Source organism: Pseudonaja textilis, chromosome 6 (genome assembly GCF_049901715.1).
Source record: "Pseudonaja textilis isolate UNSWEBS1 chromosome 6, rPseTex1.2, whole genome shotgun sequence".
In the NCBI taxonomy this organism is placed as follows: Eukaryota; Metazoa; Chordata; class Lepidosauria; order Squamata; family Elapidae; genus Pseudonaja; species Pseudonaja textilis.
Window position 1 is genome coordinate 58,760,552 of NC_141995.1, and position 18,119 is coordinate 58,778,670.

An 18,119-nucleotide genomic window follows, 5' to 3' on the forward strand; every position below is an offset into this window, starting at 1 on the left:
AATACTATCAACAACCCTAATCCTGAGATAACTATTTCCCACGGTGACTGTTTTTTTTATGTTGACTGGTTAAAGTGTCTCTGATCCACAACAATGTGTTTGGAGACAGAACTGGGCTACAAATTGTTCTGCTGTCCCAGTGTGTAAATATTATACAATGGGAAATCCTTAATCAGTATGCAAATGGGAGCAAATATCAATTGCTTTTTCCAATAGGTAAAAGTTTTCCTTCCCACATCTGGCTGTTTGGACTGCAGTTGGCACTAAACTACAATGTACACAGTCCTTTTGACCCCAGTTTTTTGCAAACACTTGTACGTTAGTTGATTTACAGAGGTCACTGCACTAGATTGGAATCAAGACTTGATGAGGTATACTTTTTAAAAAAAAGAAAAGAAAGGTCTTGAACGTTAAATATGTTTAAAGTCTTTGACTGAACCGGAAGATGTTTTTCAATGAGTCCACTCCATCTTTTGCTCGGGAATTCAGGCTTTCTTTCTAAAATTCGATCTAAAATTACTCATGCTCCAACACAAAATCATTTGGAAAAACCAGATGTTTACAAGACTTCAGAAGTCCATGAGAAGAGTGGAAAGCATCCTAAATCTATTCCAAAAGAAGGGAACAGAGACCATTCACTCTTAAATCCATTTCCATCACAAAATAGAAGGACTGTCAGCAACTAACTCTCATAGTTTCTCAGTTTGGACAGCAGAATCTACCCGGGCAAAGGAGGATCTAAGAACCCAATGCCAAATATCCGACAAAGTCATGTAAGATTTTTTTTAAAAAAACTACATATAAATATTCCTTGCTTGGAAAAATGGTTTTGTAGGAAGAAGGAAATCCCTTGTGGCAACTATCTTAGGTTTTGAAACAACATAAAGGCTAAGGCATTTCACAGTATTTGATGCCTATTTTTCCCTAAAGGACTTCAAAGTATTTTATGTTTCCTCACTCTTATTTACTTTTGAAGGAACCTATATATTTGAAATGCCTTTGATTGATGTTTAATTATTTGCACACTTAAAAATGTATCCCTTTGACTTATTTGAAGCTTTAATAATTATTTTCAAACTCTTGCAAAAAAATATTTCAAAAAATATTTTGTGCATACTAATACTTATACTCATTTATCTGGGAATAAGCTGTTTGCATTTTTGAACAGATCTATAGAAGATTATACATGTTCAGATCTTAGTTCTCAATTTTATTCTTTATTTGTAAATGATTTTATTTCACTTAATCTAATCAGAATATAAATTCTGTTTAACATCCAGAGAAATTATTATAATAGGAACACAACGTAACTCACTGATATTTAAAAATATTGATCTTTAATTTCAGTAGTTCTCTCCAAAGTAAGATGTATAATTCTTATTCTGAAAGAACTGGAAATTACAATTTCTTTAATGTGCCATTATCTGATTAAATTCTAGTAATAATACTTTTGGCTTAACATTTTAAAAAACAATGGTTTAATATATATTTTACTTAGGTAGATATATCATTACTGTTTATATTGATCCCTTGTGTAAATTAAAAATAAATGAAGCAAAGATTTCACGTTTCTGTGAAAGTGGATCATTTCAATGTACAGCATACAAAAATGTGAAAAGATACATGAATATTTAATGTGACAGTACTATTTGAAATACATTTTGTACAACATATACAGTTAACAAACATGCTTTAAGAAATTATTGAATCACAATACATGATCTAAATTGATTGTAGTGTTAAAATTGCTACAAATGTATCAAGAACTATGGCAAGATATACATTACAATATTGATCTGTTAAGTATCTGATCACACAAAGCCTTATTATCACACAGTGCATTTCCACCGGTGTAAGTGATTTTTAAGGTTCAAACATGCTTGTAAGCTTTTTCAGTTAATTTCAGTTAATATTTGAGAATTTCCCCTTTCAAAAATAGCCAGATTATCTAACCTGGCACTTGTTGACATGTTGTGGTTGGAAATTCAGGGATGGTAGGCCGAGATATTAAGGAATGCTGGCCTGAGAAATTTTTGAACACAATAGGAAAAAAACAAAAAAGCCACCTGGTCTCCAAGCAATAGTGAAACTAATTAAATGTGGCTTTAAGCAATTAAGTGTTTATCAAATACTAATTTCATTCTTGCATATTTTTAATAAGAGTGTTAAAAGATACACAAGTAAGAAACACTTAATACAGCAAAGGCTTTTACAAGGACATAATTTGTCTAACATTGCAATGTTTGCTTTCTGGCTACTAGATTGCTATGTTGACATGCCAAGAAAAGTGGTGATACACTGGACTGATGCTTCTCCAGTGCTTCTAGATAAGATCTTTTGGTTGATAATTGTTTCTTTCGAATCCCCAAACTCCAGGAAAATCTGGTCCAACAGTTTTCTCAAGGATTTCTCCGTTTCCTGATGATGGCTTATGGGATATCTCTGTAGATTATAACTATGCCATTATCAAAATGTCATCTGGACTTGTGTGCTTATTTCTTTTTCTCAGCATTTTGAAGAAACTATAGAAAAGAAAGAACCAGACTTGATTGAAAATTGGCATACCGAGATGGTCCATAGAAATATTAACATTAAATGTATGCAACTGCCAAAGTAGTCAGATCATGTTAATAAATAATCGAGGAAGGCATACTTCAGGAAAACAACATTTGTTTGTAGATTTGCAGGAGGTAATTCTCCCCTCCTTTTCAAAACAGAAACTCAGTAATACAGTGAATCAGTATAAAACATGGGGAACATAGAACAGAGTTTCTTGGACTATAGCAGAACTAGAAAACACCATGAGCAAATGCAACATTAAAATGTTCAGAGGCTGCACTGCAGAATCACTCTGAAGCTTCAAATTTTACACATAGCAGCTGGCAAGTTACATGAAATTCAGACAAAGAGCTGGTATATGGGACCCATTCAATTTTTTATTTTTTTTTTGCAAAATCCTAATAGGTTGATTTAGTTCTGGTCATGGAAAAAAATAAGTTTTATTGTCTGTAGAACAGATTCACCACTAAGTACCTTACTAAATCATCCATAGAGATTCACAGTTATCCAGGTCATGGTTGTCCCAAAGGTGTTTTTTCAAAAGGATCCCCCCCCCCCCCAATTTCTCATCCAAGAAGCTTCTTCAGTTCAGAATTGAAGCTTCTTGAATGAGAAATAAAAGAAAGTCCAGTTGGGATATTGTGATATTCTACCAAATCTGCTTGTTTGGAAATGTTTGGGGAAATATTGTGCTGGAAATAGATGTGAGATTAGATGTTACCCCATTTCATTGTTTTAAGGTGTGTTTTGCACAACCTTGTGTTATGCAACTCATTGTTGAAGAGAAAAAGATAGATAAGAGAAAAAGGTTGTCACTCAAATATACTACCATCTGGAAAGCTGATTCCTATGGGAATACAGAGGAGCTGTGATCCACCTGTTTCCTTAGACCAAGTGATTAAAACCAAGCAAACAGGATACATTTGCCTCTGTATGTTTAGCCAGTAGTTAAATTGGTACTCTAGTCAAACAGAATTTTCTTTTTGTGGATGCTCAAGAGGAGCCTACAAGTCTAGCTATGCTGAAGAGAGAGCCATGGAAAGGTAATACTGAATAAACATGTAAATTGCAATATGTCCAAAAGACTTTGCTTGTTTGTTGGGAAGAAAAGATGCATTTGGAACCCTCTGCGGTTCTAACATCTTGTCACTTCTGCTCCGGCTTAATTTCCCCTCTGTAAAAACCCCATACTGAAGATTTATCCTTACAAGAAATATGTTCTTTATATATGGCCAGCTAAATTGCCTCTACACAATTACGTACAACTTTATTCTCCAGTGGGAATTCCATGATTTAATAAAAGAACTGGGTAAAATGGAGAAAATGATTACAGGACCTTTTGGTGCTCTGATGTACTTAGAATAAATTTTAGCCACCTGAAACTCAGAAGCCATTTTAAAACCCAAACAACAAACAAAAATGGCATTTTTACATGCAGATGTGCTTTCTCCGTCCTCTTTTCTGCCATGCTAGACTGTCTATTGCAGTCAGAGGATGGAAAACATGAATGGTGAATGTGTTTTTCTGTGTCTGCTGAATCTTGTTTCATATGCACTTGAACCATAATCTTTCTGAATTATACTACTACTTACTTTATGCATTTTTTGAAATATTGACAATTTCCATCCCAGGAAATTCTTAATCTTATACAAAATAAAATATAATAATCTGGTATTATATAATGCTAATGTAATGAACTTCATAGGAAAATAAAAACATCATAAAGGATGCTCCAGTGGAATAAGTGGAATTGTGTTGATCTTCCTGTCCAATAAGCATTTTACATTATATGTATAAGCATATAGAGAAAATATAGGACGGCAGGTATATGGTGGCTTGGTAAAAATATAATTTATTGGATTTCAGTTCCTTGTTAAGGAACAGGGGGGAATCTATTTACATTAGACTGCAGATCAGGATTTTTAAGACATGTGATAAATCTGCTGTAGTAAAAATGTCTACCAGAGAAACATCTAAATTCTTAAAATTAGGCCAGTGCAATAACAGAATACATTAGAGCTCAACTGGGTTTTTTCCCTCATTAAATCTTAAATATTTTCCTTAGACAGAAAATGATCAAAGTACACTAAAAAGATGTTCCTTATTATTAAACTAGTCTAAATTAGATTCAGTCTCAATAACTTTTATGTAGACATGTAACATCTTTCTTCCTCCCAAACTCCCATTGCATCCCTTTTATTTCTAAGTAGTTAATAAGAAATATAGCCCAGAACTACATGAACTGTCATTGGAAGTGGGACACCTTCAATATATATTAATTCTCTTAATAACCAACTTTAAATGTATGTTATGGCCTTCCCTTTTGATTCCTGACAGTTATACTCAGCTACAACCCAGCCAGTGTGAGTGTTGCAGTCTCAACGCAGCTGGAGCACTCTAGGCTGGGAACTGGGAAACTTTGCTATAAATAGCCTTAACACCCGGATGATCAGTTTCAAATCATATAACCAGATTTTGTGAATGTTGTATGTCTATAATACAAATTTTAAAAAAACGCACCGATTTAATTAAACAACTTAATTAAAGAGAGATCTAACCTAGAACTAAGGAGAAATTCCCTGATAGTGACAACAATTAACCAGTAGAATAGTTTGTGTCTAGAACTTGTGTAGGTGTAGTTCCAAGATGAGACTGGACAACTATTTGTCTGGAATGGTATACGATCTCCTGCCATCGGCACAGAGTTGGACTATAGGACCTCTACAGCTCCTATTATTTTCTGTTCTAGGGTCTACAAGTGATTCCAAATTCAACTCATCTCCTTGCTGTATATGGTTTAGTTACAACTTGGAATTTCAATGAGAGAATCCAAGGGCTACCAAACCATGGATTGGGACAACTGGCCACAGACAACTCATTATGGCCAACTTGCCATGGGATAGCTCAACAATTCAATTTAGTTATTTAAAATAATCAAGAAATTAGTTTAATTTTTGTCCTTCGCATTTCATTTTGTCCCTCCTTTGCGTTCTTTAATGATTTGATCCCACCATTTAGCATTAGTGTTACTCTTGTTCCCACGGCAAAGTTGGCTACAGTGAGTTGGCTGTGGTGAGTTGATTGCAGCAAGTTGTCCTAGACCCACCAAAACAGGGATCAAGCCATAACTAGCTGTAGAATCTAAGGCTGCCTTTCACTGGTTTACAACCTAGAAAGTTTAGAAATAAATTAGAAACACTGACTCTATTAAATCCTTCCTTCAGTTGATGTGCCACATACAAAGCGATAGTTAAGAGCATGCGCTTCTGTTCCCCTGCCTCTTGTTACAGGCAAGCGGCTCCATAAATGGAACTAGCTACAAAATAGCTTTCAGTTTTACAAATAGCTGTTCTATAAATGGGTATGTAGGGAAGAGGGAGAAATCATCTAAGTGCATTTTTATCACCCAGGTCTTCAACAGTAACTCACATGCATTATATTTCAATGCACATTAAGAACTTCAGGAAGTGCTGGATGTGCAAGAAAGAGATGATTGAATCACTTTTGCGGAATGGCCCAAGGCTTCTCCTTCCATCAAAATTCCACAAAGTGACTACATTTTATGTGGTGAGTGAACAGACATGCAATTCCTTCGGCTAGATATTCTTCTGCTGACACCACCAGTCTCCTAATCTGCCACGAGTTGAATTTAACCCTAAGATAAGCCTAAACCCTAATTGCTTTGTTTGATCTCCTATCATTTAAACTCTAATGGTCTAACTAAACTGGATCATGGAAAAAGTAATGGACAGCTTTGAAATATATGTCTTATTCCTACTATGGGACATGATGAACAAACATTTACATATGATAAATTATTATTTTTTGTTTAATAAGGTATTTATGTTTTACTTCCTTATGGAAAAAGCTCCCACTGGGGTTTGCTTTGGAACAGAAGAAATATCCCCTGCCTGCCTTAATCTAAACATTTATATTGTATCAGTTAATAGGGTATACGAAAAGTGAATCAATTATCTGACCTGCTTGGGTAGGGCTAGTGAAACATTGATGGCATAGCATGTTTTGTGATCTCACCGTGATTTTTCTCAATGAACAAACCCTGGACTTAAGAAAAGAGTCCGTTTCTTCATCATGGACAACCCTGGCTGGAGCTGCTACAAACTGTAGTTCAGCAACTTCTGTAGTACCCCAGATTACTTGCTATTGAACCAGTATGATACAAGAAGCAGCTTTACCAGATCTGGGCTTCAATAATCCATATCACAACTGCTAGATGACACCTAGGAGCTAAAGTTGTTTTGAATCATTTTGCTGCCATTCTAAGGCAGAAAAGTGATTCACTAGTTCTGCAATGCAAATAAATAAGGAAAAAAAACACAAATGAACAAACAAACCATGGAAACTCACATATGTACTCAGGGGGTACCAGAGCAAAGGTTTCTTCTATACCATTTTCTCCCAACCCTGTGACAGACAGGATTCAAAGGAGTAGAGGCACTGGCTAAATTCAGTGCTTGGTTTTTGTTTGGCTTTAAGTGCTTAGAAAAAGCAAACATTCCTTTAAAGATAACTTAAAACCACTTAAAACTACTCAGAGGTGGGTCTTACTGGTTCTAAAGAGCCTTTAGGAGAAATGACAAGGATTACAACCCCTGTAATTTTTTTTTTTTTTAAATTGTTTATTACAGCTAGAGTATCAAAGGCTGTGTAGTTGCCTACACGTAACAAAAGACGTTTCTAGATGCAAAGTGTTTGACCACATGTTTTATTCATCTGTAAATGGGATGCTTCTTTGAGAAAAGAGCTTAGCATTCTTTTGATCCTTGCTCTAGTATGTCCTAATTCTATCCTTCTGGACTGTTTGCATTTATATATGCTGTCACAGAATGCAGTCCTGCTTCTTTGCACTTCCCATTATTTAAGCTGCAGGACCCCAACTGGGTTCATGAGTTTAGCCTTATACATTGCTGGAATGCAATCTAAAATTTAAAGTGCTCCTAGGTCCTCATGGCAACAGCTTTTGCCAGTGACCTCTCTGAACAAAATGCCTCATGAATGGCTGTCACGGGACACAAAGAGTTGACACCTAAATTAAATGTAGGTCTATTCTGGGGACTTAGATTATACCTTAAATTTAACTACTGCTTAGCTAAATTCATAGCCATATCCAGATCTATAGGTTCAGTCTTACTGACATTGTCATAAAATTGAAACGTTGAATAGATGAACATCAGCAAATTTTGGCTTTTTTGGAATTAAAATCTGTAATGATCCAGATGCTCCTGAACTTCAAATTTCAACATCCCTTCACGATCAGCATAATGACTGGGAGCTTAGACCTACAGAGCAAAGATTCCCAGTCTTTAAAAAAAAATATGTCACTTTGTTTTGACAATCTAGTATAAGGAAAATAATTAAATGAAGGACTTGCTATAACAGTATTTTCATTAACATGGTCCATGCGTTGAGGCCTTTGGACACAATTAGGGAAAATAACAACTCTAGGAAGTGGATAAAAAGAAGCATCAATATTGTTTTGCACGATTTGTTAAATAACATGCTCATGTGTTAAATTGCCATTCAATAACTAGTACAATATTAGTTTACTCCTTAGCTTGTTAACACCGGTGCATTCCAGGAATAAAGATTCCTTTAGTGATTTAAGAGAAGATTTTAAATAAGGCTTTCCATCCCAAAATTTATTGTTTCCAAAACTGTGGGAACAATACATGACAGATACAGCGAACTCCAAATACAATTCCCTTGACCAAGTAGGCAAAGAAAGTTACTCCTGCCTTTGATTTTTCATTTACTATCTGTTTAGAAACATCATTTAATAAGTTTGACCTTTAAAACTGCAGAGATTGTATGAAGTACGTAGCTAGAAATATTGGCTGCTATATTTGTATGGCCTGAAGCTACTGTGTTTCTCATATAATAAGGCCGGGTCTTATTTTTTTTTGAGCCCCGAAAAAATGGCTAGGTCGTCTTTTCGGGGGTGACTTAATTTCCCTCCCTTGCATTTTCGGGTGGGCGGGTGGCGATGGCTTGGATGTTGACCCCGGCATTGGTGGGGAACTTCATATCGGGGTCAACACAGGCAGCACCATATCCGGGTGTGCAACAAAAGTACTTCCTAACGGCAAGCCCCCCCCATTTCGCATGTTTTAATATAGACCTTAATTTGGGGGGAGGGTCTTAATTTCATTTCATGCCTATAAAACATGCTGGGACTTCCTCTTGGGGGAGGCTGTAATGTTGGAGAAACAGGGTAGCGTTTCATCTGTACATGGTTACATACAAATCCTGCTCTAAGTGGACCGGAATCAAACATTTGTCCAATATCCATGTAAACCAATGCTATTATTTAAAAATCTCATATGAACCAGTATGTGAGAAATTTGTATTTCAGCATTAACAGGAGATGAGATAGTTGTAGTTTCATTGGAAGAGAAAATATTGGCCTTTGGTGAGAAGAGAACTTCAGCAGGGTTTCGAATAAGTCTCTTTCTCTGTACAGCTTCAGAGAGTGAAATAATTGACAGAGAGCCCAGTGCGACTCAATCATTTGGAACCATGCCCAGGGGTTCACATAAAACAAGTACTTTTATTGTTTCGTTCCTCCCTTTAGTTTATTCCCATCCCCACCCTACCCCCAGTACTCCTTCTTCCTCACTCTATTTTCAGAGCAAATAAAAACACAATGGGAGCAGCCCAAAGGAAATTGTTTGTGGTTTGGGGTCAATCAAATATGTCCGCCCCCCCACAACCCGTACACACAAACTTTTGAAAACAGAAAACGTAATTTGCAAAGAGGAATATTCTGCTGACCCAGCCAGCCACCCAGTCTTTCCAAGTGGCAACGTGAGAGGAGCAACTTTTGATGGCTGCACCCTAAAGGCACCTGGTTTCATTACCACATGGTGTTGATTGTTCCTTGTCTAAATTTAGTCCCAGCCTTGGGAAATACCTCAAGGGAAGGGCACTCTGGAATGAAGGGGCATGCATCTCCTGTGGGAACAGTGATGTCTGTGTAGTTTCCGTCTGTTGGCCAAGTTAGCTGGAAGACAGGAAAGAGAATTTTGAGATGTCAGTATTGTGATATTAGGATTAATACAAGATATAAGCAGCCGTGACTTCAGCTTGCTATCAGAAGTTCCAAGCCCAAAGACAAATTTCCTGTTAAGATAATAGGCTATCTCTAGCAAAACTCCCCTTTCAAAAGTATGGGTGTGCATGAGTATGTTTTATAAATACTTGCATATAATAAAACCATTGGTTAAGACTAGTATAATGTATAAATCCACCGGCTGTTTAAAAACATGAGCCAGCAAGCAGCCTTATTGTATAATTAATGCCTGGATGTATGTCCCATGGTGTTTCAACTCCCACATAATTTGTACAAGATGTATAACTAAAACTTTAAAGAGTAAACAGCCAGCATAATACAATGGGATTATCTTTAGAGGATGCATGTGTGGCTGGATTGTGTTCTTTGGTTTTATTGCATGAATGAAAAAAAAAAACACTGTGTAAAATAAATTCAAATATTTTTTGAAAATATAAATGGATTAAGCCTGCTAATTGTTTTGGCTTAAGTTCTAAACTTCAAGCTTTCTCATTTTGATTCCTTCCCAGAGTGTTAGACTGAAACTCTATTAATCTCAGCCAGTATTCTGTCTGTGGATGACAGGAGACAAAATCTAATGTATGCTGGAAAGGTCCAGAATGAGAAATGTTGGATTATATCCTAAGGCATGAACAGCTTCTCATCTCAATGCAGTTGGAAAAGCATTGAACAGACAGTTGTTCACAGTTGGAAAAGCAATGAGTAGATAGTTGTTCATTCTTTCTGCTTCAGCCCCCTCTTAATAATGGTCTGCCTCAGAGGGGTTTTTTTTTTCCAACACATGCAAAGCATATCTGAACATTTAGGAAGAATAATTAAGAAATGCTGGTGAGCCATTGAATGTGGAAAGCAAAATCCATTGCAAAGTGCTAAAAATCTTGTATGAAGACAGAAATATGCCCAGTTTTGCCTGGATGCTCAAAAGCTGCTAACTTCTCCTCTTTCAAGAGAATTGTGTAATTAAAATGTTTCCTTATCTTTATATAATTAATTAAAGTTTCTCTTAGGAACACCTTACTCCTTTTGATTATACAGTTACGTTTTTTTCCCTTTGGCATATGGAAATATTTTGCCATTTCTTTTGATAAATTATACCTGGGATTTCCTTCCAATGGACTGGCCACTTGTTAGCAATTTGGCCAACATCGTTAGGCGCTGCTGCCTGTTGTGCCATGTTATTCAAAGAAAAGCTTCGATCCAAATGCAATAGTTTTCCTAAAAGCCATTGGACATACTGTACTTTCAAGGATATAGGGATGCATGAACAATTGCTTGAACTTTTTGATATTTTTCTAGGCTTGAAATTAACCCAAGAATAATTCTATCGCACCATAATCAAGCATTCTTCAAATGCTAGCTGAGCTATACAAATAATGGGGCAATTTGATCCAACACCATGTAGAACATGAATCCACACCATGTTTGTTGCTGTTCTGGTCTTTGTAGCTTGGCCCTGTATTCTAGAGTGCCTGCAAGGCATGCCATGCTCTTTAAAAAAATAGGTAGAGCTTCTATTGCACTGTTGTGGCTGCCATCTTACCTTTTTTATTGCATTCTGAGGACAGCAAGAGAGCCACTGTTATAATTCTTCAACCCTCTGGACAGTTACAGGTGCAGTGATATAGGTGACAGGTGAATGTCTATAGTTGTATCTATCTATCTATCTATCTATCTATCTATCTATCTATCTATCTATCTATCTATCTATCTGCACACACACACACACATGCATACATAAATAGACTAAAGGGCTCTTTTTTCTCCTCTTACACATTAAAAGAACTATTTTCTTGGATCAGACTACCAAATATCTTATGGATAATATGGTCCTTTGAAAAACAGGGAAAAGTTTTGTAACATCCCATAATCATTTACAGCTACCACTACTTAATATTCGATGGAGCACAGACCACTTCATCAGAGCTATCTTAAAAGAATATGCATATATGGCTCTCCTTTTTCTGTAGGAAAACAAACAAACAGACAAACTTGGTTTGCCTACAGTGGAATACTTTTAACGTGTGCATGATATGGGGTGTGGTAGTAATAATAGTTAAATATCCTTTCCCTGACGCCCAGTTCCAGCCTCATTGCTGCTTTCAGCCAAAGAGAACTGGAAATGTAACTTGTCACCAGCAGGTATTGTGTCTCCTTGCAACCTCAAGGGTGCAACTTCAAACTCCGTTTTTATTTAGAGTTCACGAGACCAGGGCAGACTCAGTGCTGATTGTTAAAACTCCCCTCTGAAAAGTCAATTGACTGTTGATTTAAGAAAAAAAAAAAAAGCTGGAAAGTCAGCTGAGAAAGCTAGCTTATTCTGTCAGACAATCCATATATCTGAACCATATTACCTTTGCTGGGTTATTGTTGTTGTTGTTGTTGTTGTTGTTATTATTATTATTATTATTATTATTATTATTATTATTATTATTATTAATAATAATAATAATAATAATTGCTTTGTTGAGATGAGAACAATAGAAATCAAGAGAGTGAATTTGGATAAGCAAAAGAATAAAATAAAATAAAACGAAAGGCTCAAACCAAGTCACTTCTCAACTGATATTGGCCAGCCTAATAGAGTTAAGCCACCCAAGGAAGCAGTCCTGGGAGATATTATAGGAAGAACACAGGTAACTTCTCATCAATATTAGAAAAAACTTGCAAGACCCTTGAAAAAGAAAAGATGAACATTTGTATACGTTCCCTTAAGGGTTCCTGGCGGGGAAAAAAAAAATTCACTTAATGTATATTGCCATTAACGGAAACGAAGGTATTTTCGTTCAAAGCTCCATTTTAAATAAGATAGCAACCGAGTTTGAAAGATGAGCAAGGATCTAAAACCCGACCCGTCTCCAGATCTTAGGGCGCGTTGGATAAGGAGGAGACAAGAATTAGGGCGCGTTTTGGATAAGGAGACAAAAATGAACCAGCCTGAGCCAATCTAACCTCTCGTACCTTAAAAAACAAAAAAAAAAAAACCTCGACCAGGCAGGTACGCGCAGGTATGAGAGGTGGCCCAGATGCTCGGGACGGTTGCTAAAATTTGCAACCAGCCAAAAACAGACACACGCGCACACAAAAAAAGCAAGCAGGAGTGGGACAGGAGGCGAAAGAAGCACCGGCTACGACCTCTGCTTATTCTCCCGTTGACCCGGGGGCAGGAAGCCAGGCAAGCAACCCCACTCCCCGACCTTGCACCCCCCCCCCCCAAGTCTTTACCTGGCCTCTGTCCGTTGACCAGGAGGAGCCCCGTCAGCAGCAAAACCCAGCTGAAAAGGAGCTGCGGGAATCTCATGGTCGGTGGCTGGGGCGCGCGCGCTCCTTTGGAAACCCGCTTCTCAGCCAAGGAGCCGCCTCTTGCGCTGGTCTCTCTCTCTTGGCGTGGCTCGCATTCTCTGAATGACAGGAGCTTCTTGCCTCCTCCAGCAAGGTTTATGACCGCCGGGAGGCAAGGCTACTGGTTGTGGTCAGTGCCTCCTCCTCCTCCTCCTCCTGGGTCCCCCCGCGGCCCGGCCCTGCCTCTTTCTTTTATCACTCCCTCCTTCAATTCCCTAAGCAAACAACAGGAAGGAAAACCTGTGTGGAGCTGGAGATCCCTCACCCACCCCCCCAGCAAGGATCCAAACTTCCTTCCCGATTCAGTCCAGGAAGAATAAATATATGCCCCCCCACCACCTCTTCCCTCCCTCCCTCCCTCCCTCTCCAAGCTACTGGTTTCCTCTTCCTCCTCCTCCCATTTGCAGCTGTTTATGCTTTTGCTGTTTGGCCCATCTCTGTCCCGTATGCAAACGAGGCAGGGGGGGAGTGATGGAAAGTCCTGTCTTTTGTTTGGCACTGAAAGGCAAGGCTTAAGACAAACCCCCACCCACCCACCCCAAAAAAGAATTGTGGGCCCCTCAATTCTTCCCTACCCCCAGTCCTGATCAACTAGCTTGCAAAGTGCTAAAGCTGTGCCTTTTGTGCCAGCAAGGTGGGTTTGTTTTTTGTTTTTGTTTTTAAAAAAAGGAGCCTTGAGTTTAAATGTATTATTTCGGAGACTGACAAGGTTTTAAAATGAGTATTTGCCTTGAGGAGCAGCCATAAAGTAGTAAGGACAAAGGATGCTCCTTGATTCGTCTTAAACTATGAAATGCCTTTATTTAGGGCTTTTACGTTAATGAGCCACAGTCTAAAGTTCTTAAAAATTCAAGGGATGCTCAGGAGATGTATCTGCCTTGGAAGCATCCTTTCTTGAACTGTGTAACACGGTCAAACGTCAGGAGCTGGCCTGCTGAATTGCGTGTTTTCGTGATTGTAATGCATACTGTAGTTTGGTAAGTAAGCTTGCTTAGAGTCACCTTGAACCATGAGATAGGCAGCAAATAAATTTGACAGACAGACAGACAGACAAGCAAAGGCTTTTGACTGGAATTCCTACACACACACACATGTGAATGTATATGTATAGGTATAGGTATAGGTATAGGTATATGTATATATATGGTATTCAGCTTTGTTCGGGTATATTCCCACGTCATTATAGTTGTGCTTTTAAAGTTGTAGCAACGTTTTGGCAGAATCTCACCTGCCATCATCACGCTTCTGTATTGTGTTCGTCTGTGAGTCAGACTTTCACAGCCATTTCTGTTTTAAATTTGGGGCTAGCCTACTGCTGTGCCAGAATAGTTTTTTCTTCATCCTGATTGGTTGGGAGTCTTGGTCTGTGTCTTGGAGTTTGCTGTGTTCTGTTTGATTGGTGTTTCTAATATCTTCTGTCTGTTTTGTAGCTTTTTTTGGTCTTGATTGGCTGGCAACATTGTGTTTCCTGTATTGGAGGCTTTTAGTACGCCTTGGCTCTGAGTAAATGGAGGGCTATCATTTGTTAGGAAGCTAGGTTTCATCTGGGTGCCTGGTTGGGGTGTTTTTGAGCTGGAGGTATCGGGGGAGTCTGTTTGTGCCCAGATGTTTGGCTGGCTTGTGGTGTGGAGATTCTTTTGTTTGAGAGTGCAGGCTTCCAGATAATTGACAGTCTGGTGGAGTCATCTCTTCTATTCATGCTTTCAGGTCTTTTTTCAATCTCTATGGCTTCTCTGATAATTCTGTAGCTGGGGTTTTCTATAGTGGCTAGGGTTTTGGTGCCATTGAAGTCGATGCTATGACCTGTGGCTTTCATGTGTTGGACTAGTGAGGAAGTGTGTTCCAGCTTTTTGACTGCATCCTGAAAAGACCTGAAATGGCTCTACTCAGGAACGAGCTCCACAGAAAGAGATTCCAACTCGATCAATTAAACAAAGATCTCCTAATTCTACCCCTAGAATTGAGCAACAAAATCCACCCTCTACTTTGAAACAAGATAAAACAACTTACAACTTGGAGAGCTGAAACTGAAACCACTTACAAAAATGACAAACTCCTGAAGAAACTAAAGAAATTAGAACATGACAAGAAAGCCTCCAACAACTCACAACAACACCTGAAACAATTAGTATAAAACATTTCCAATGGAGAACTCACCAAAACAGAAACAGATGTCCTAACCAAAGGATACAATTATGCTATAGCACCCCCCAAAATCCCCACAGAATCCATCATATGTGGAGTGGAATCCAGCCTAACTAAATTAAATACAGATGAAGCTGATAGAATACGACACCAAGTCACTAACATCCTATGCACAAGCAAACCACCCAAAAGCAACCTGAACAAAGAGGAACTAAAAGCCCTGCAAGCCTTAAGGAATGACAGCAGCATAATCATACTTCCAGCAGATAAAGGTAATGCCACAGTAGCAATGGATAGAAAAGACTACGAAACAAAATTGACAGACCTACTCCAAGACTCCACATACAAACCCATAAACACGGACACAACCACATAGCTGGAAAAAATAACCCAAAAGAAAATTATAACCAGCCACATGAGCAAAGAGATCCAACAGACAATCATCCCAAGAGAAAAATCTTCCAGATGCCCCAAACTATACGGCCTCCCAAAAATACGCAAAGAAGCCATACCTCTCAGACCCATAGTCAGCTCCAGAGGAGCACCACTACAAAACCTAACTAAACACTTAACAAAACAGCTACAGCCCCATGCTGAAGCAGCAGCTTCACATGTACAAAACTGATACCACCTCTTGGAAATGATCAAAGATCCAAACATGGAACAAGAAGATCTGCTTGTAAGTTTCAACGTGGTTTCACTATTCACTCAAGTCCCGATAAAAGAAACTTTTGAAATCATCAAAAATAAATACCAACCAGCTAAACACCTCATGGAACTAGCAGAACACTGCTTAACCAACACATATTTCATATACAAAGGACAAAGATACAAGCAAATTGAAGGAGCCCCTATGGGATCACCACTGTCACCTGTCATTACAAACCTGTTCATGGAAGAATTTGAATCCAGAGCCCTAGCCAATGCCACCCACAAACCCAAACTATGGTTAAGATACATTGATGACACATTTGTTATTTGGCCCCATGGAAAAGAAAAAGTAAACAATTTCCTAACACACCTAAACAGCACACACCCCAAAATCAAATTCACCATGGAAACCGAAACAAACAAACAACTACCATTCCTAGATGTACTAATCTACCCCCAAAAAAACAGATGACACACTAGGACACACCATATACCAGAAGAAAACACACACCAACTGCTACCTCAATGTCCAATCCCACCACCACCCAGCACAGATAAACTCTGTGGCCAAAACACTAATCGTCAGAACCAAACGCCTGGCAGACAAGACAGACATAAAGACTGAACAATGCACCCTGACTAAAGTACTGACAACCAACGGCTTCCACAAAAGCAAAATCACTGGCTTGATCCACAAAAACACACTGAGACATAATGGAGACCCAGAAGATGAACAGACCCATGGAACAGCTGTCCTGCCCTACATAAGAGGTACTACAGAAAAAAACAGTAAGATACTACACAGGCATCACATCAAGACTGCCTTCAAAACAGACAGAAAAATAGCAGCCATCCCAAGAAACCCCAAAGATAAAATTGACCTGGAAAACCAAGGCATATATGAAGTCCCCTGTGCATCATGCCTGCCACGTACATCGGACAGACCAATAGAGGAATAAGTACCCACCTGGATGAACACAAAAATGCATATATATATATATATGCATATTAGGTTAAAGATGTTTACCTGGGAAGAAAACTGTGAGTCAGGTGTTTCCAGCCATATTTATCCTTCAAGTTACACAATTGCATCCCGGAAGCAACTTCTACAGTGTTCTGGGTGTGGCATTCCATTTTATGAGGAAGCAATAGAGGGCCATTAGCGCGTGTTGAAATGATGGAAGTCAAGAGAGATAAATTGCTGAGAAACGGAACTGGCTGTAAGACAAGAAAAAGCATTTCAGGACTCATGCTGGAATTGGAAGAAGGCAAGCCAATGTCACTGTTGGCATGGAATTTGGTGCATCAAATGCTTCTGCTATAAAAAAAAATCAAATGTTTTTTTTAAAAAGTAAAAATAGGAAAAAAAATCAAGTAGTTTTTTTTAAATTTTTCTTGGAATGGGTGAGATCAGCTTCCTTGTGCTGCAGTCAAGAGAGAGTTACTCTGATGAATATTCAATATATTTTCTAGAACATAGAAGTTAGAAGGGATCTTGGAGATCTTCTAGTCCAACCCTCTGCTCGAGCAGGAGATAATATTCCATTTCATACAAATGGCTGTCCAGTCTCTTCTTAAAAGGCTCCAGTGATGAAGCACCTACAACTTTGGAAGACAAGCTGTTCCACTGGTTAATTGTTAGCACAGTTAGGAAATTTCTTCTTAGTTCTTGGTTAGTTTCCATCCATTGTTTTTTGTCTTGCCTTTTGGTGCTTTGGAAAATCAGTTGTCCCCCTCATCGTTGTGGTAGCTCTTCCCTGATGATGTAAAGCTATTCAACACCACAGACAACACTGCTACCGTTCAAAAAGACCTCGACTATGTATCAGAATGTTAAACAAATGGCAACTTCAAATCTCAACAAATAAATGCTCTGTCCTACGTATTGGCGAAAAAAATCAGAAAATAAAATACAGGCTGAATAGTCAAGTCCTTGTTGATGATCCAAACTCTGTCAAGGACCTTGGAGTACTCATCTCAAATGACCTAAGTGCTAGAGCCCACTGTAACTACATAGCCAAAAATTGTTAACCTAATCTTATATAGATTTTTATCTGGTAATATTACACTAATAAGTAGAGCATACCAAACATTTGCTAGACCAATACTCGAATTCAGCTCATCAGTCTGGAACCCACATTACGTATCTGATATTAACACAGTTGAGAAAGTCCAGAAATATTTCACAAGAGTTCTCCACTCCTCTACTCGTTCTACTCACTTCTCTACCCTAACCTTATGCCACCAGACTCGAAATTCTAGACCTAGACAACCTACAACTATGCCACCTTTGGTCCAATCTAAGTATAGCATATAAAATCATACATTGCAATGT

At 38.3% G+C, this 18,119-nt stretch overlaps 1 protein-coding gene across 2 annotated transcripts; it reads right to left on the reverse strand.

The window, feature by feature from the left end:
• Positions 1–1,320: 1,320 nt before the first annotated feature.
• APELA (apelin receptor early endogenous ligand) lies at positions 1,321–13,268 on the reverse strand. 2 transcript variants are annotated; one of them, XR_015744178.1, is made up of 4 exons: positions 12,872–13,268; positions 9,490–9,580; positions 4,152–4,202; positions 1,321–2,522 (listed from the first exon to the last, which is right to left on the reverse strand). XR_015744178.1 is itself a non-coding variant. In XM_026699950.2 (3 exons), exons 1-2 carry the CDS (start codon positions 12,945–12,947, stop codon positions 9,492–9,494), a joined length of 165 nt encoding a protein of 54 aa, XP_026555735.1. In that variant the 5' UTR covers positions 12,948–13,263; the 3' UTR covers positions 1,321–2,522; position 9,491. The 2 variants fall into 2 exon arrangements, 1 of the variants encoding a protein (XP_026555735.1); XM_026699950.2 differs by lacking the exon at positions 4,152–4,202 and having other exon boundaries at positions 9,491–9,580; positions 12,872–13,263.
• Positions 13,269–18,119: the final 4,851 nt, after the last annotated feature.

Excerpts from the sequence above, each read along its gene's own strand:
- APELA (XM_026699950.2), bottom strand. The coding sequence starts at position 12,947 with ATGAGATTCCCGCAGCTCCTTTTCAGCTGGGTTTTGCTGCTGACGGGG. Across the intron at positions 9,581-12,871 it reads GGTCAACGGACAGAGGCCAG|CTAACTTGGCCAACAGACGG; the intron begins GTAAAGACTTGG and ends CCTGTCTTCCAG.